At 35.7% G+C, this 17,380-nt stretch overlaps 1 protein-coding gene across 3 annotated transcripts in view; it reads left to right on the top strand.

Annotated features, from left to right (window-relative positions):
* The window catches only part of EML5 (EMAP like 5), a 126,083-nt gene that overhangs the window by 24,773 nt on the left and 83,930 nt on the right, over positions 1–17,380 (top strand). For all 3 annotated transcript variants that reach the window (XM_062576120.1, XM_062576121.1, XM_062576123.1), the window contains exons 2-5: positions 3,923–4,082; positions 7,162–7,260; positions 7,876–7,944; positions 11,550–11,735. In XM_062576120.1, coding sequence (XP_062432104.1) covers positions 3,923–4,082; positions 7,162–7,260; positions 7,876–7,944; positions 11,550–11,735 — 514 coding nt within the window. The remainder of the gene's footprint in view (positions 1–3,922; positions 4,083–7,161; positions 7,261–7,875; positions 7,945–11,549; positions 11,736–17,380) is intronic.

Here is a 17,380-nt window from a genome sequence, read left to right as displayed (position 1 = left end):
CATCAGTCAGATGTATCAGTGGAACTCTGTTCTCTCAATATCTGGCTATTTGGTTTTGCTGCAGTAGTGGCAGGCACATTTCTGGAATTTTCTACTGAACTCTTCTGAGAAAAGTGTCAAGCTCTATAGCCAATTTCTGATAAGTTTGACCTAACACTTTGTTAGCCTAATTTTTGCTTTGTTCCAAATCCACATTTGGATTTGGATGCATTAATTCAGCCCTGCCTGTTTGGAGGTACTGCATTAGATCCAGTGTCTGCTCTAAGAGAGGCCTGGTCCTAAAGGTTGGAGGCAGGCAGGAAGGCCTGCAGAGCTTGTCAAACGTGAGGAACATTTGTTTCCTTTTTTGGATGGGCAGCGATTTCTCATTCATTGACTTAGTCATCCCTCAATGAAGATGAAAGAAATCAAACACAGTGCTGCAGTCCAGCTGTATAGGCTGGATGCAAGCACAGTTTCAGCAATCTGCTCTGGGTGGGTCATCCCAGCATTCATTATGAGGACAGTAAAAAGAACTAGTATGACTGCAGAACCTTCTTATTTCACTAAGGAATCCTCTCCTTTTCTTCATATGAGAAGAAGTGCAAAAAGTCTGTGTGAGGATAACGTGTTGAAGTCCATAAAGCCTACAGCGACAGCTTTTGCAACTGAAGAGCTGTCTTGGAGATTCCCACCAGAGGCATCCAGAGAAAACTTACACTCATTGTTTGATCCTGTTAACTGCCTGACACCCATGAGTCAAAGTGAACCCTGGATAGCAAACTTTCATGGTTATCCATTTTCAAGCATCCATTCTATGTGCATGCTTTTTAATTTCTGCTACAAGAAGCTGTGTATAGTGCGTTGTGCAAAGAATGTTCTAATATTGGAAATTCCCGAACCTATGAACTGTATTAATGCTTTTATTCCTCAGGTTAGACCAGGATACAGTATTTTGGTATTAATGGCTATGTGTGTAAAGGACTCCTTAGCTGTTTATACTCCAACAAAGGAAAGAACACACAAGGGTCTCCAGGTCTCTTAAAAATGGAGTCTAGTTCTTGAGTTTTGAGCAGTACTCAAGATTTAAGACCTAGAACTCTACATAATGCCTTGTGGATGAAATAAATAAGACTTGAATATTCAAGGAGGAGCATCTCCCATCTATCCTAATAGCCACAGCCAGTGAGCTAAAATACTTGCAAGTAGTACTTTAACTTGCCTTTTACTCCACAGTGTGAAACAAATGGTGAAGTAAAGTGCTTGCAGGAGATCATTAATTCTACAATATTGTCTGTTATGATTAAAATACAGACTTTGGATCCTAGTTTGTGCTGCATGATCCCATATCAAGGTAGAGTTTGAGCTCAGTTGTTCAAGCCAGCATTTTGTGTGATGATACAGAATGAACTACTACTGTGATAGTATTAACTGATTACTTGCTATTTATTAATTAGAAAGAGGGGAGCAGGATTTTGTATGTTTACTTAATATGCGCTAATTGCCAAATTTGGAACTAGAATATAATTTTTTCCTCATTGTAGTGTCAGGCTATGTTAGACTTCTTTTGCCTTCTCTTACAGCATGGGATGTGATTCACTTCTTGAAATTATCCATGCTTTTTTTTTTCTATCAAATTCTATGGGATTGCAGGTTCCTAAGTCTTTTGGCCTTTACAGTCAATATCCCTTCTGTCTCTGCATTGCATTGTTTGTGGGTGTCGGACTTTAGGTCTAAGCATGTTAAATTAGACACAAAATACTTCCCAGCACCTTGTAAGGTATAGTGTACAGGATGTTCTTGCATGTGTGTGTCTAGAGTGACACCAGAGAGCTTTTCAAACAAATTGTCTAACAAATTTGCAGTTGTGGAGTGGTAACCCTAATCTATTCATCTCTTCTAGTGTTTCTTCTATTACTCGTTTGCCTGAAATTGCACAATGCATTAATAGCAGAGCTAAGTATAGAATTGAAGAGTCCTGATGTCAAGTTTCATGAATCAGTAATAAGACTGCTTTATTTTTACCTTTCCTCTTAGTTTCAATCTCTTGACTTTCTTTCCTTGTTTAGTCTCTTACTTCTTTCCCCTTCTTGCATTTCTTTATTGTCCATTTGGCCTTTCTCCTGCTCCATGGTGTCTTTGTAAAGATCAGATCCTTTTGAATGTAGTGTTTTCTCCTGCTTCAGGTGCTTTTACTATTTCCCCATATGTACACAATCTGCCTGTGCATGCCCTGGGAAGGGATGTGCAGGTTTTGGTCAAGACTAGGTAGCAGAGCTAGAGATAAATGTGCTAAGTTTTGTTTGCCAGTTCCTTTTTGCACTCTTTTTTAGTTATGAAGTTGCTGTATCAAATAAAGAAGGAACAATAAAGCCAGAGAAATAACTGGTATTGATGAGAAGCAAAGTGGGGAAATGTTGGTTGTTTGATTCCCGGTACCAAGGATAATGCAGAGTAGCGAGGAACAGGAATTTCCCCCAAAACGTTGCAAGATCCAGAGTCTTTACATTTTGTAGAACCTTTGAAGGTTTAAAAGGTACTCCTCTCTTTACAGTTGTGCATGTTGAATTTGTCATGCAATAGCAGCTATCTAAAACACTATAATAGAAAAAACAGAAGTATATGACACGGTATAGCATGACTTGCTGAAGTACTAAACACAATCCTCTGCAGTTGTATCTTACTCTTTTTGTACATTAAAAAAATTTCTCTTGAATTTGATCTCTTTCTGGTCGTTTCCTGATTGCTTTATCCTGCCTGTTTCTACTATGTATAAAGACTCCCCTTGTCTTCATTTATCAAAATCTATGTTAAAGTGTCAGATCTTACTATCATTGCAAAGTGCTCACCTCTCTCCTTTCCAAGTAATGGTAAGAAGACAAATGCATATAGTATATGTTCATGGTCCAGCGCTCTAGTCTCCCAAGATCATTCCTCTATGATTTGAGGGGAACGAAGTTAACTTAGCAAAGTTAAATAGTCACCTTTCAAAAGCTTGTCTTCCTGTCTCACATGTGACATTTCTCGGATCACTTTGGCTTGCTGTGCGTGGTTTGTGTAATATTTCCTCAAATACCTAGGCTGAATTTCTATTAGAATATGTTCTTATTTCTTACTTTCCTGTATTACGACATATGAATCAACAGACTTCACGTCCTCTCTTGCAGCTTGTTCGCATAAACAAAACTAAAAACTGTCTTAATGACTAACATGCTCTTTAGCTTGGGGCCCGATTAGACAAAATAATTGTTAAGATCCTCTGTGGATTTTGAAAGATTGAAATATCAACTCTTAGAAAATTCCTGCATTGTTAGCAATGTGAAAAGTAAGTAATTACTGGAAATCAACCATCTTCAATTGATCTGTAGTAAAATTAAGACATTTAAGATGATCTTCATCTCACAAAACTTTAGCTGCCTAGTTTAAGCTAATCGTGCTTTGCCTTATTGCACAGTCAGTGGCGAGGTACTTTCAGAAGGCTTTTCAGTCCTCTTATGAAAATAATATTTGGAATGAAATGCCTCTGGAGATGTATTTCTCTCTCCATTGACAACTGAACACTACTTTAGTTCGATATCCTTTGTATTTTCAAATGTCAAATGGCAAGAAAGGGAAAATAGATTTTTTTTTAATGCATGAAAATTTGGCTTCATTTAATAAATTGTGTTTTTTAAAACAGAAGGATAATGAATATTGGAGAGTTTGATTGGAGAAAAGCTTGAAGATTGAAACTGGAGAAAGGTGGGGATATAGACTGTGTTTAAGGAAGTTTTACAGCTATTATGAAATCTATGATACAAGATAACATGTTGATATCTACTATTAATAAAAAGTATTGTAAAATCATTTTTAAGGAGTAATATTAACCCCAAAAATAGACAAATGCAATAAGTTTTATGCAAAAATCTTTTTGTGTTTTAAATGGTTTACTTTTTTTTGGCAGCCTGGCTTTGCATCCTGAGCGTGTGTTGGTGGCAACAGGTCAAGTTGGAAAAGAACCATATATCTGTGTGTGGGACTCGTACACTGTGCAAACTATATCTGTTCTGAAAGATGTTCACACACATGGTATAGCTTGCTTGGCTTTTGATTTAGATGGTCAGGTATGTAATTAACATTCTTTTTTCAAATACTTAAGAAACTATGTCAGAAGTCTTGTTTTGTAGCTTTTTCTTTTTTAAGGAAATGTATTGACTCAGGTTTTATCTGCTTATTCTCAGGTCCAGGAAAATGTTGGAGTTAGTAGTGACTGACAAATTTTTACATTTGGCAAGAAAAGTGTAACTTCAAAAGAGATTTGAATGAAGATGAGGTGATAGGGAGATTCTTCAAGGTACAGTCAGACCCAGGGAGGCTATAAAACCATCTCTCTCTCTCTCTCTCTCTCTCTCTCTCTCCTTTTTTCTCTTTCTCTTTCTCTCATTTCCATCCTGTGGACCACAGTTCAGGGTTGCACCACATCGTTGAGGGCAGCTGACCTCCTCTGTCTTGTATGCAAAGCTCTGGCCATTTCATTGTGATGCTGATCTTGGACGCCAGATGTTTTGGGGCAGTATCCCCTTGTCTGTCATGTGTTTTGCATGTGCTTGTGGCTCTCCATATTTGGACCACCTGTTCAGCATAATATAAATGCAAAAAAAGAAAAAACAAAGAAAAAGTGAATAGACTGTCATTCATCTATCTGGATCCAAGATATAAGAAATAAATTGTATGGGTTTACAGCTATGATACTTCACAGCATTTCCAGAATAGCAAATTGCTTTCCACAGCTGTTACATAAAAGGGAAGTTGTTCTACCATACGCTTGCTTGTATGAGTAAAAAGGCTTGTTTGGTTGGTGTATTGCATTAGAAATGAGAAATACATCTTAGCTGAGTAGTTGAAGAGGTACTAACTAGGGAAGTCCTTCCTGCAGTAGTGCTTGCCTGGCCTTATGCAGCGTTTCTTCCCTTCCCACTTAGCCTTGCTGTATGATCCTCAGATTTTCTCGTATTCTCAGTTCTCCCTGCTTGCCAAAAAGAACAATTTCTGTTGTTTATTTCTGTGTTCCCAAGTGAAGATTTAATGTTTGAGAGATCAGATATCAATTATGATATGAAATGGAGCAATATTGAACATAAGTAGTGGAAAAGCCTGGTTGTAAGTGTTGGTTTTGTTAAAACATCCTGAAATTATTGTAGGAAAATTCTGAGTTGTCATAATGATCTGCAAGTTTTATAGTTTAGACCTCTCACTTTTTACAGTTTTTCAGAGTCGACTGCTTTCTAGAACATCACTTCTAGTTGGCAGTGATGTCTTCATTTATTTCATTCTTGTCTGTCTAAACCCTTGTCTCAGTTCCTCACATGAACAGCCTTCATAATTGAAGGGCAAAGTTTACCTAAGCTTGTTTGTTGAAGTTTCTTGATGATTAGACTTGCTTAGAAAGAGTTTAGGTATTTCCTGTGTGAATTGGAGAGATTTGACTGTAGATGTGTGATTTGTTCTAGGAGAATCCATGGATCTATAGTACTGATTTTTATATATAAAGCCATGACTGGACTGTCAGCTTATCTCAGCTTTTCCATATGATCACCTTTTTCAAAACATTAGTTAGAATTCTGTACTCTCAAAGGAAACCTGGATACAAGTTTGTCAAGTTCTGTGTCTTTAGAATTGTGTCCATATAGGAATACAGTAAAACATAACCTAGTCCAGAACGATCTGCAAAACCTTTTAAATCCAGATTTTCTGGTTCTTAGGAGAAACTGAAAACATCATTTACTCTCACTTTTGAGAAATAAGTGTTTCAGCTTATATCTGGTAAGGCATCACACAAAATGTGTGATGCATATTTAGTAATTGTAGAACCAGCCTGCTTTTATTCCTCTTATTCAGAAGCAGGATTGCAATTGAACTGTTCGGAAGAATAGCTAGCATTGAAACTGATGTTCTTTCTGAGAACATTTCCTCAGGTGTAATAGAAAGGTTGGACTTCAGAGCATCTGAAGACTTGAAGTGGTCATCAGGAAATAAGAACTATGTAGATCACTTGCATTTAACTTTTGTTCTTTTCCTTCCCATGATCTTTGAACTTTTCAGACAGTAAAGAAATAGTATTATTGGAAGTAGATTTTTGTCTTTGGGGAAAGTTTTGATTAAATCTTAGGTTTGTTTTTATTTTTTTCAAACTTACTTTGATCTACATAGAAATTAAAACTTAATTTTCCTGAATATGTATTAAGTATTAGCTATTGAAAAGTGAAAAACCTGTATCAGAAAGATTTGCAGTTCTTTCATCTGTCAAAATTAAGATGTCACAGTTCATGAATAAACAGTAAAATGACTTCACTTCCTTAAAAAAAAATTACTACAGAACTTCATTTTGTATAGTTTTTAATACTGCTAAAATTTTTCTGTTAAGAATTTATATAGCACAAATAATATTTTCCTTGATTAACGAATGTAATAAAACTGGACTGTTAGTTATTCTGATCAATGATTTGTTTAAATAAATTTTTGCAATATATTTTCACAGATGAGAGTAAGATCTTAAGGCTTAGAGAGCATAGGAAGATCTTAAACTTTTTCTATTTTTCCTTGAATCAATCTTTTGGTCTTTTCTGGGTTTATAGTTTAATTGTCTTCAGACTCTTTCTGCGTATGAGTATACTTGATGAAATCTTTCAGAGAAAGTTTTGGGCCTTGTTGGATTCTGATGTGGTAAAGATTCAGACAGAAAGAGTTATTTATGTATGTTTTGAAGACTCAGACAAAAGACTTTTTCAACCTTTAACTATTTTAAATCTTTCATTGTGGTAGGAATTTTGAATAAAATATTTTTTCTTTGTATATCCTGAACTTTTAAAATAAATACTAAAATTCTGCAAGTTACATGTGATTAAATGTAAACACAAATAGTTTAATTAACTTCAGTAGTATTACTTGTTTTTTTCTGTAAATTTGTCCAGATTGGTGCTTGCCATATATAATATATATAATTACACATTATACATTGTAAATCAGCACTATGTTATTATCTGAGATGATGTCAGTTTTTTATGTTCATGATGCAATTCAAGAGATAGCTATTGTTTCCAATTCAAATTTATTGTGATTTTTTTATCCCTCAAAATTATGACTCTAGCCTTCCTTAATGTTTTGAGTTATTTTTATTTATTTATTTAATTTGGACATTTTTAGCGTTTGGTCTCAGTTGGTTTGGATTCAAAAAATACAGTATGTGTATGGGACTGGAAAAAAGGAAAGTTGTTATCAATGGCACCTGGTCATACGGACAGGGTAAGTATTACTAAATGATATAAGTGTCAATGTAATTTCAATTTATTAAAACATGTTTATGTACACATACTAGAGCTCTGTCTGAACAAAAAAAAATTACATTATAGAAATTGATTCTATTTGTATAAAGCCCAGGCTTTAAGATGTTGGGTATTTAAGGTGCATAAATCTTTTTCTAAAATAAAGCATCTAATGCATGTATTTTAATGTATTTCATGTGACTGTGAGTTGGTATGGAAAGTGCCAAGTTAAGGTGGTACTTAGACCATAATCCCGATGTGGAAAATGAAAATGCTATCATCTCTTAGATTTTTCTAGACCATGAAGGAACCTTTATGTTAATTTTATCATGTATTATACTTAAAATACTGGAAAAATTACTTACAACTACTGGAAAAAAACAGAAACAATATAAGGTATGCATTGCACCTTATAAGGAATGAAAAGGTCATTCCAATAATCCTATTTAAAACATTTCAGAAATGCTTCTAAATACATTTTCTGTTGATCAGTGGAGAGCATATTGTCTGTTAATCTGATATGAGTTGTTACTGTTTTCACCTACTCATGCTAGAAAGGCTGTGTTTGCTGACATTGTTGTTGTTTTTTATGCAGATATTTGATATTTCTTGGGATTTGTACCAGCCAAACAAGCTTGTCAGCTGTGGAGTAAAACATATCAAGGTAATGAAATAAATGTTCATGAAGTATTTAAGGTACTAGTTTATACTTTATGAAAAACAGACTCTAACAGGAATATATGATTATAATGTAAAAGTTTATCCATAAGAATAATACTAATTCTTAAGAACTGTATTCATGGATCATACTTGATTACATTAGACATTTTACAGTATACATTGTGGAAAACAGACGATCCTCTGCTCAAAGGTGTTCATGGTCTGACATAGAAAAGCAGTGAAAATGAAACAGTTGTCCAGAGCATCATATGAAATGATATCATGATATGATTAAAAAGTTTAAGTAGTCTAAAATACAGTTTGAGATCCCAAATAGCATAAGAGAATATAAGAAAAAGTACATTGATCTGAGATTGGTTCAGGTACTCAAGTTTCTGTTTCTCCTTGAGAAATTAATGAATTGGCACACTATAGAGATGAAATCAGTTGAGAAAACATGTCTTACAGTTTGAGAGAATACAGGAAAAGAGAGTAAAGATAAGGAAAAATGCTTGATCTTTCTTTTGCTACTTTTTATGGTCCTGCTGTTTTTCCTTCCTTTGTCACTTTGAACACTAGAATAAAGCTGCCTGTTAAGACGATTCATAATTTGGAGAGTTCACACTTTTTTCGAGCAGATTATTTTATAGCAACATTCATAAAAACAAGTATGCAGAAACAGTTCCCTATTCAGCTTTCTGTCAGCAGGATTATCAGTGCTCGACTGCCATCAAATATGTTTCCTAAGAAAAGTCACTCCCTTCTCCTATGTGCTCTCTGTCTTCTGTGTTACCACATAACAGCAGTAGATGGCAGCTTGAAAGTTCTACATTACTCTTGCATCTAGATTCCCATGGTAGAAAATTTTGTTGCTTTTTATACAATGAACTCTTAGATGAATACGTATGAATGGTTTATTGATTTTGCATACTGTTTATTATTTGGTTTAAAGATTTCCATGAGCTTGAATAGTAATTATCTTTTTCTCCTTCAAGATCTAAAAAAGCTATTATGCCACTAGTGAGCTAATGATTGCCAACCGTGATTTAAGATATTAAAGATGCCTTTATATTGTCAATACCTATCTATTTAGACAATAAAAAGTTTGTTTTAGTGAGGATTTTGAAAGCATTTTAAAATAATATTCTGAGCATTTAAAAACCAATGTGTTTCCTTAGAGATGTTTTTAAATAAAAATCTGAATCCTAGAGAGTTAGAAATATTTTGATCATGCAAGAAATATGATGTCTTTTTTCTTAACACATTCCCTCTTCATATTTCTTTAGATATCAAATATTTATTTTAATGTTTATAATATTATTGTTTATTACCTCACAGAGTTTTTAAGCAAATTGTAATATGATTTAAACTATGTAGACAATTCCAAATGAACAGATATAAAGAAATTACTTTTCTCAGATATGTTATCTGCTTTCATATTATGTCTGGAAGTCTAATTTATGCAGTAATTGTGCACATACTTCTCAAGCATAATCTGTGACTCCATGAGCTGTGATTAAAGAGATAATAGATAATACAAGCATTTTTCTAATTGGTATGTGGTTATTTCTGATTCAAGTGTTGTTATTTTAAAAATCTCTTCACGATACACAGCTACGTTATCCCATACTAACTGAGTTTTCTGCTCATAATTTTGAATAGATTATTGATAACAAATAAATTAGCTCTGAAATGTAGTTTAGTAAACAAGTATACAGGGAAGATGCATGATAATATAAATGTAACCTGTTAGCAGTGATGAAAGAAATGCTTTTGTATTTAGCGCTGGATTATGAGTTCTGTGCCTTTTGACTTTCTAATGCACGTTTGCATGTGTGGACAGGAGAGTTTGATGGGAAAATGCAAGTGTTACTTATCTGAAGGGATATCAGAAAACAGTGTAGCTGGAGATCTACTTGGCAAGTGCCATATTCTGACAAGAGATTTTGCATATTTGTCAAGCCTGTCTTTGGATTAGGAGTCAGTAGCACACGTTGCATCATCAAAGGGGAAATTCAGCCTTACAACACTGCCGTAATCACATGCTAACAGTTTCTTAGAAAGATCTCATAAATGTCTGCCTTAGATGGCCACTTTATGTGATCAGTGTTTCTGATGACAAGTGGTAAGTCTATAACAAAATGAGCTACTTGCAAACAAAGCAAATTGCAACCCTATTTGAAACCTACATACTCAGATAGAATATCAGATGCCTAAAGTAACAAAATGCAAATCATAGAATCATAGAATCAGTAGGGCTGGAAGGGACCTCTGGAGATCATCTAGTCCAACCTCCCTGCTCAAGCAGGGTCACCTAGACAATATTAGACAGGGTTGCATCCAGGTGGGCCTTGAAGATCTCCAGAGAAGGAGACTCCACAACCTCTCTGGGCAACCTGTGCCACTGCTGTGTCACTCTCACAGTGAAGAAATTCCCCCTCACGCTCAGGCGGAACTTCGTGTGCTTCAGTTTCTGCCCATTGCCTCTTGTTGTGTCACACAGGCAACTGAAAAGAGTTTGTCCCCATCCTGTTGACACCCTCCCTTCAGGTACTTATTGATAAGATCCCCCTCCGTCTTCTCTTCCCCAGGCTGAAGAGGCCCAGCTCTCGCAGCCTTTCCTCATAGGGCAGGTGCTCCAGCCCTCTGATCACCTTCATAGCCCTGCGCTGGACTCTCTCCAGGAGCTCCATGTCTTTGTTGTAGTGGGGAGCCCAGAACTGGATGCAATACTCGAGATGAGGCCTCAGCAGGAGGATCACCTCCCTCGATCTGCTGGCCACACTCTTCCTAATGCACCCCAGGAGACCATTGGCCTTCCTGGCCACAAGGCCCCATTGCTGGCTCATGGTCAATGTGTCATCCACCAGCACTCCCAGGTCCTTCTCTGCAGAGCTGCTCTCCAGGAGGTCAGCCCCCAGCTTGTACTGGTGCATGGAGTTATTTTTCCCTAGGTGTAGGACCCTGCACTTGCCCTTGTTGAACCTCAGGAGGTTCCTCTCCGCCCAGCTCTCCAGCCTGTCCAGGTCTCTCTGAATGGCAGCACAGCCCTCAGGTATATCAGCCACTCCTCCCAGCTTGGTATCATCCGCAAACTTGCTGAGGAGGCACTCTGTCCCCTCATCCATGTCATTGATGACAAAGTTGAACAGGATGGGACAGGTACTGATCCCTGAGGGACTCCACTAGCCACAGGCCTCCAACTGGACTCCACGCCACTGATGACAACCCTCTGAGCTCTCTTTCAGCCAGTTCTCAAGCCACCTCATACAGTACTTGCAAACTGAAAATGCAGCAGTTGTCTTACATCAAAGAAAGATCAACTAATTCTGTTGTGAAACTCTGTTCAAAAATTACTGAAAATACAGCCAACCTAAAAATTACAATTTGCTGGAAGAATTTCAATCTGATTTGAAACTGATACCAGAAACTCTTCCTTGCCCATAGGTTTTGTTGACAGATAAGATTGGTTGGTTAAATAAAAAATTGTTAACAATTGGAGAACTAAAGTACTGAGGAGGGTATGGAAGATCGTGTCTTTTGGAGGCAAAGTGTTTTACTCTTAGATGTGCATGCTAAAATATTGGATATAATCATTTTATATTGCAGTTCTGGAGCTTGTGTGGCAATTCATTGACACCAAAGCGTGGTGTTTTTGGCAAAACTGGTGATCTCCAAACTATATTGTGCCTGGCCTGTGCAAGAGATGAAGTGACATATTCTGGTGCACTTAATGGAGATATATATGTATGGAAAGGAATCAACCTTGTACGGACAATACAGGGAGCACACGCTGTAAGTATATCTCTTTAAATTAATATAAAATGTTAAACAGATTTCTGGAGAATCAGAAAGGGCAGTACAAGATCACCTGATCTGTCTTGCTCAGAGAGAATAAACTGCACTAGAGTCATTCTTGGTGTGTATTTGCCTGACTTGTTCTTAAACAGTTCTGATCACAGAGTCTCAGTATTCTCCCCCCTCCCCCCCCAGTTACTGAAGATGATTGCTATGGTAGATACTTAGTGCTGAATTGACAGCTACATTTAGGTGTCTATTTGTGTATTACGTCTCCCATTATACTCAATGGGGATTTAGTCAATAACCAGTGGAGCCTGAAATGCATTTTAATGTAGCTTTAAGTAGGCATCTGTGGCTCTATTTGTTCACCCACACATAGGTATCTAGTGCCATTTTAGATACTCAGGCTCTCCCCAAAAGACCATAAAGACCATGGATCTGTCTTACCTGTCTTTTGTGGATGTCTGATTTATCAAAAAGCATCTTAGATGGCCTAAACTTCTCTGTTTAGGCAATGGGTGGCGAAACACTAGAACAAATTGCCCAGAGAGGTTGTGGAGTCTCCATCCTTGGAGATATTCAAAACCCAGCTGGACACAACCCTGAACAATTTGCTTTGACTGACCCTTCTTTTAGCAGGGGAGATGGACTATATGCTCTCCAGGGGTTCCTTCCAACTTCCGCTATTCTGAATTCGGTGATCATCTGATAGCACTCTTAACTCCATTATTTGTACTAACTATGATGCAAACCCTAACACCTAGGTCGTTTATAGGCATCTGTGCTTAGTCATTTTAAGTCGACTCAGTCACTCCTTAGTTGTCCTATCTTGATGACTTTTACTATGGTAATTCAGCTTTTTTGAACAGTATACAGCTGTGAAAAGTGAAGACGTATCAGTGAAAGTTTAATAATTTTTTTAATTAAAAAAATTATGCTTGGTAAAATTTTCTTCTTATTTATAAACAACATGCTTAGTGCAACTATGAAATGGTTGTATTTTTTCTACATAAGTTTTCAATATTTTTTCAATATTCTTTCATACCATACTTTTTTTTGATAGAGGCAGGCAGCAAAAAGAACCTTACTGAATTGTTCATAATCCAATTCGTACATGCCAAACTATGATACTCATTTTCTTCTCATTGTAGTATAATATATGGCAATATAATGCTAGACACCTTCTAAGATTGTCTACGTGTCACTCAAAAACAAACCACCATTTTTCCCTTTTCTTTGAACCTAAAAGGCATGTAAATGTCAAGGTAACTTTATGGTGCTGTATTATTTGTTGTTTGAAGATTGATTTTTTTTTTAATTTTGGAAAGCATTGTATCTTCTAGACATTATTTGAAGCTGTTCCCTCATTAACTAATTGAAATAATGTGGAAATACAAGCATATGAGTTCCTATGTTCTGTCTGGGTAAAAGCAGTAAAAGCTAATTTTCTTTCACATAAAAAAGAAAAATTCTGTGTATTTCTCATGAGAATATTTATTTTTATTTCTCTAATATTTCTCATAAAAATATATTTGTAACTGGAACTGGCAGTATTGAACTGGATGCATGCAACTGAAATATTAAAAGCACTCTTTATAATTTGTTCAGATAGAATGGAGGGAAGAAATAAAGTGATGAATGATAAACATATATATGAGATTTCAGTCAGTCCATAGTAAGAAGACCCTTTTGGCTTACTGATAATTTAGAAATGTACATTTAGGAATTACCAGTCTAACTCCTTTTAAATTATTAGTTAATTCAGAAAGCTGTATTATATGACAGTGTATCTGATTCTGAATAAAAAGTAGAGTTATGAAGAATGTAAGTGTGGGAAACATATCCTAGACTGCATTTCTTGCTTTTGAGATTTCTTTCTATACATATGTATGTATGCACAAAAACAGTATGCACACATGCGCTCCTGTATGCGCCTTTTAGCACATGTAAATTATTCAATAAGGCCCAAGTCAGAAGCCAGAAAGTATGAGGGAATATTTTAGCCTTCAAATATTCTCTTATTCTTACTCTATCTGTTCAGATCTTTTTTTTTTTTTTTTTTTTTTTTTAATATTTTTTTAATTCATATTTTCCTAAGATTACCTCCTAGATATTTCCTTTTTAATACTGAAGTTTGGGAAAGGGAGTTTTGAAGCGGTTTAGATCACATACACAGCCCTGGATTCCTAAAGGAAACAGCGTACTTTGTTTCCCATCTAAAACTGATTAGGAAAATACCCTTCTTTCCAGTTCAGTGCTGTAAAAGACATCTGTCCTCTATATCCACATGTTTGTTTCTTCGAGTATTCAGAATTTCTACAGTATTTTCTCAGAATGATGTAATGCTTTTCAACTGTTTCAGTATGAAAAAGCCCAACCATTAAACATAAGATGATGATAACTTGTTGTTGCATTATCTTAGGTGCTGTATTAGTTCCTTGCTGAGCACGAGATCTAATTTGAAGTGCTCTGTTCCTTATCCTTATCTGTAGCATCAGTGGGCAGAGCTCAGGTGACCTTGAAGTAGGTCTCATCTAACCTTCTATTTTTGGCTGTGTCTTTTCGGATCAATGGAATTGTTCTCTGCAGTAGGTACACCAGTCCATGAGTTTGGAATTCTTTTCACATGAGGTTAGAGTCGCTACAAATCTCACCAATTTAGAAAATACGATAAATTCTCTCTAAAAACTTGTTTTTCAATACAGTGTTAGCTAAAAGGATAATATTGTCAGGCAGCTGTAAGCACAAAATAGAAGTCTGGAATGACAGTGTCTCTTCAGACATACTAAGCTATGAAATTAATACAAAATCATTGTAAAATAATAAATCATATCTTGTGTACTCTATTAAAAGAAAACGCAGATACAAATGATAATATTTGTGATGTGAATATGTTGTTGTTAAAGGCACAGAGTAAGTGAGTATGTTAGTGAATTGGTATAAATCACCCAATGTTGCATTCAGTATGCTCCTAGTGGAATCCTCATCCTTCTTGCATGCTGGTTATCATCCCTCATCATCACTCCTTACCAGGCTTGAAATGGACTAGAAATTTGTTCAAGGAAACATGTCTAATCATAAAGCACCATGTATTCCTTTCTTACAACGTAAATAGTAGAGATCTGAGATACAGCAAAACATTTTCTGAAATGTTAGAGATTTGAGAACATAGCCTATCCAACTGATAGTGGTCTGTGTTAATACAGAAAACAGGTTCTTTTCAAAGGTGTGGCTACCTTTTTTGTAGTTACCTTAGCTAAAAATGCATTTTTCATTTTAAGAATAATACAATATGAAAAAGAAACCACGATATCCCGGCATAAGTAACAGGAAATAGATAGCAGCTTTAGCACCAACAGGCAAAATAAGAATTCACAGCTAAACCGAATTATCTGTCTTCTGTCATAGCAATACTAAGAACTGTAGACAGAGGAAAGAAGAGTTGCTGGCAGATTCATATCAGAGTTTGACTGAGAAACGAAAAGGTGAAAGAAAACAGCATGTTGGAATGACTGGGGAATCAGTTGGAAGAGGACTACAGTTCCATCGAACATAGAAGTAGGAGTGAAAGGTAGAAAAGATGAAAATGAGCAGGAGTTAAAAGACAGCACTTACATGCAGAGGATGTTAGATAGCAATGGGAAATTGTGGAGTTTTGTTTTTACAAATCTCTCCTGAATCATCATCATCATAATAACAATTAAAGTTTTAAAAGGGAGAAGGAAAACAAGGCAACGTGAAAGCATATGTAAACTTACTGGCAGTGGCACTACTTTAGAAGTTTATTTGTAAGCAGTACATCTGATTCTGGAAAGTTAACAATATATATACACATTGATTTAAAAAAACCCCTACCCAAACAGTCTTTTATCAGATGTCACATTTTTGTACCACTGAAAAGAACAGACAGTAGAATCTTTTTTTTTTTTATTGTCATAATCTTGTAGGTTCTAAATTTGAGGGAGTTCATAATTATCAGGTATATTAAACATACTCATAAGATGTTATTTAAGTACTAAAACTAAATAGTATGCTTATTTTAAAAACACTGTATATTTTAAAGATTCTTGTGTGCTGTGCTTTTACCTTGTGTAGTAAATGTATATGAGATGCTTTCTCAGCAACTGAATAATTTATTTTAAGATAGTGTTTCAGAGGTACACATTAAAGTTGTGTGGATTGATGTCAGAAACTGAGGTTAAATAACAAGCTTGAGGTTAAATAACAGTCATCCTGTTAAAACTATTGCACATCTATGTTGGTTGGCTGAATACTGATTAAATATAGATGGAAACAATATAATGAACTTAAATGAATGGTTTTAGGCTGGTATCGTATACCGGCACATTAAGTCACGCACTATTTTCCTCCTACTGCTTAGGCTGCTCATGAATTTGAAAGGTAACTATCTGCTTGCATCGTTTCAGACATGACAGGCATATAGACAATTACTTTTAATTTGTTGTAGTAGTACAACTTTTTGATTTGGAAAAAATAGGAGATGTTTGCATTTTGTGAAAACTGCCAATCAATTTGAGTTGTTATTTCCAGGATCTTCCCATTCATTCAAACAGGCAAATATAACATAGTGAAATGTGTGATCTTCCATAATCTTTTTCATTTTCATGATAAATTTCTTGTAGCAGAAGAACACTGTCTGTAGGTCACATCTGTTAACTTTTAAGATGGAAGATCTTGATCTGTATCTTTCATTTGTATTCAGGAGGATCATCAGAAAAAAAACCCAAAAAAAAAACCCCTTTGTTACTCCCATTATTTAACTGTATCAAACAAAGTCCTTGCATTTGTTTGTCCCTCGTTACTGTTAGGAGACTAGTGACCGTTAAGAATAGAATTACGTTAATGACAATTCCAGACTGAAGGATTAAGGGAAGCTGGAAGGCTCCAAAGTTGCTTTGCCTTAACAATCTTGATAGTATCTGATAGCAAAGATTTAGAGGAAGGATTACGACTGGCCGAGCTAGGAGAGTAAAGATTTTTTTCCCCCTTAAGTGCAAGCCTAACAAATAAATGAAGGGTAGCTAAGCTCAACTTCCTCCATTACATAGTGACTATCCCTGTTAATAAGGGGCCTTTTCTCACTTTTGCCTGTAATTCTACTATTCCGGTGGCACATAGATTGAAATGAGGATGTCTTATTGCATTTCAAGAGATTCAGCAAGCACATCTGCCAAATCTCCTAGACAACGAGTATGTCCTTTTCAAGATAAGGATATTCGGTGAAATAGAAAGCAGATTAATCCTTGTCCCACTTGATCTTATCTTCAGAACATACAGCCAGTATCCTACATCACTAAATGTCTGATTTGTTTTTAATACAGACTAATTAAATCATGGATTTTTAAAGGAGTTAATTAGAGAAAGAAAGTAATCTAATTGCATTATCAAGGCTGCATTCCAAAAAGAGCTTTAGAAGATTTAAATATACCAGAATTTGGGCAAAATTTGGTACGTAATACAAAATGAGCCAAAACTCCTTCGGCCTCAGATTTGCTCAATGGTGATAAAAATATATTGCAGTAAAACAGATGGACATATACACACAAAACCAAACATAGTTTTTCAAAAATCTTTAGGCTTCTAAAGAAACAGAAAGAGGATTTTCAGAACATTAGGGA

Source organism: Rhea pennata, chromosome 5 (assembly GCF_028389875.1).
Source record: "Rhea pennata isolate bPtePen1 chromosome 5, bPtePen1.pri, whole genome shotgun sequence".
NCBI lineage: Eukaryota > Metazoa > Chordata > Aves > Rheiformes > Rheidae > Rhea > Rhea pennata.
This window is presented reverse-complemented; position numbering and strand designations above follow the sequence as displayed.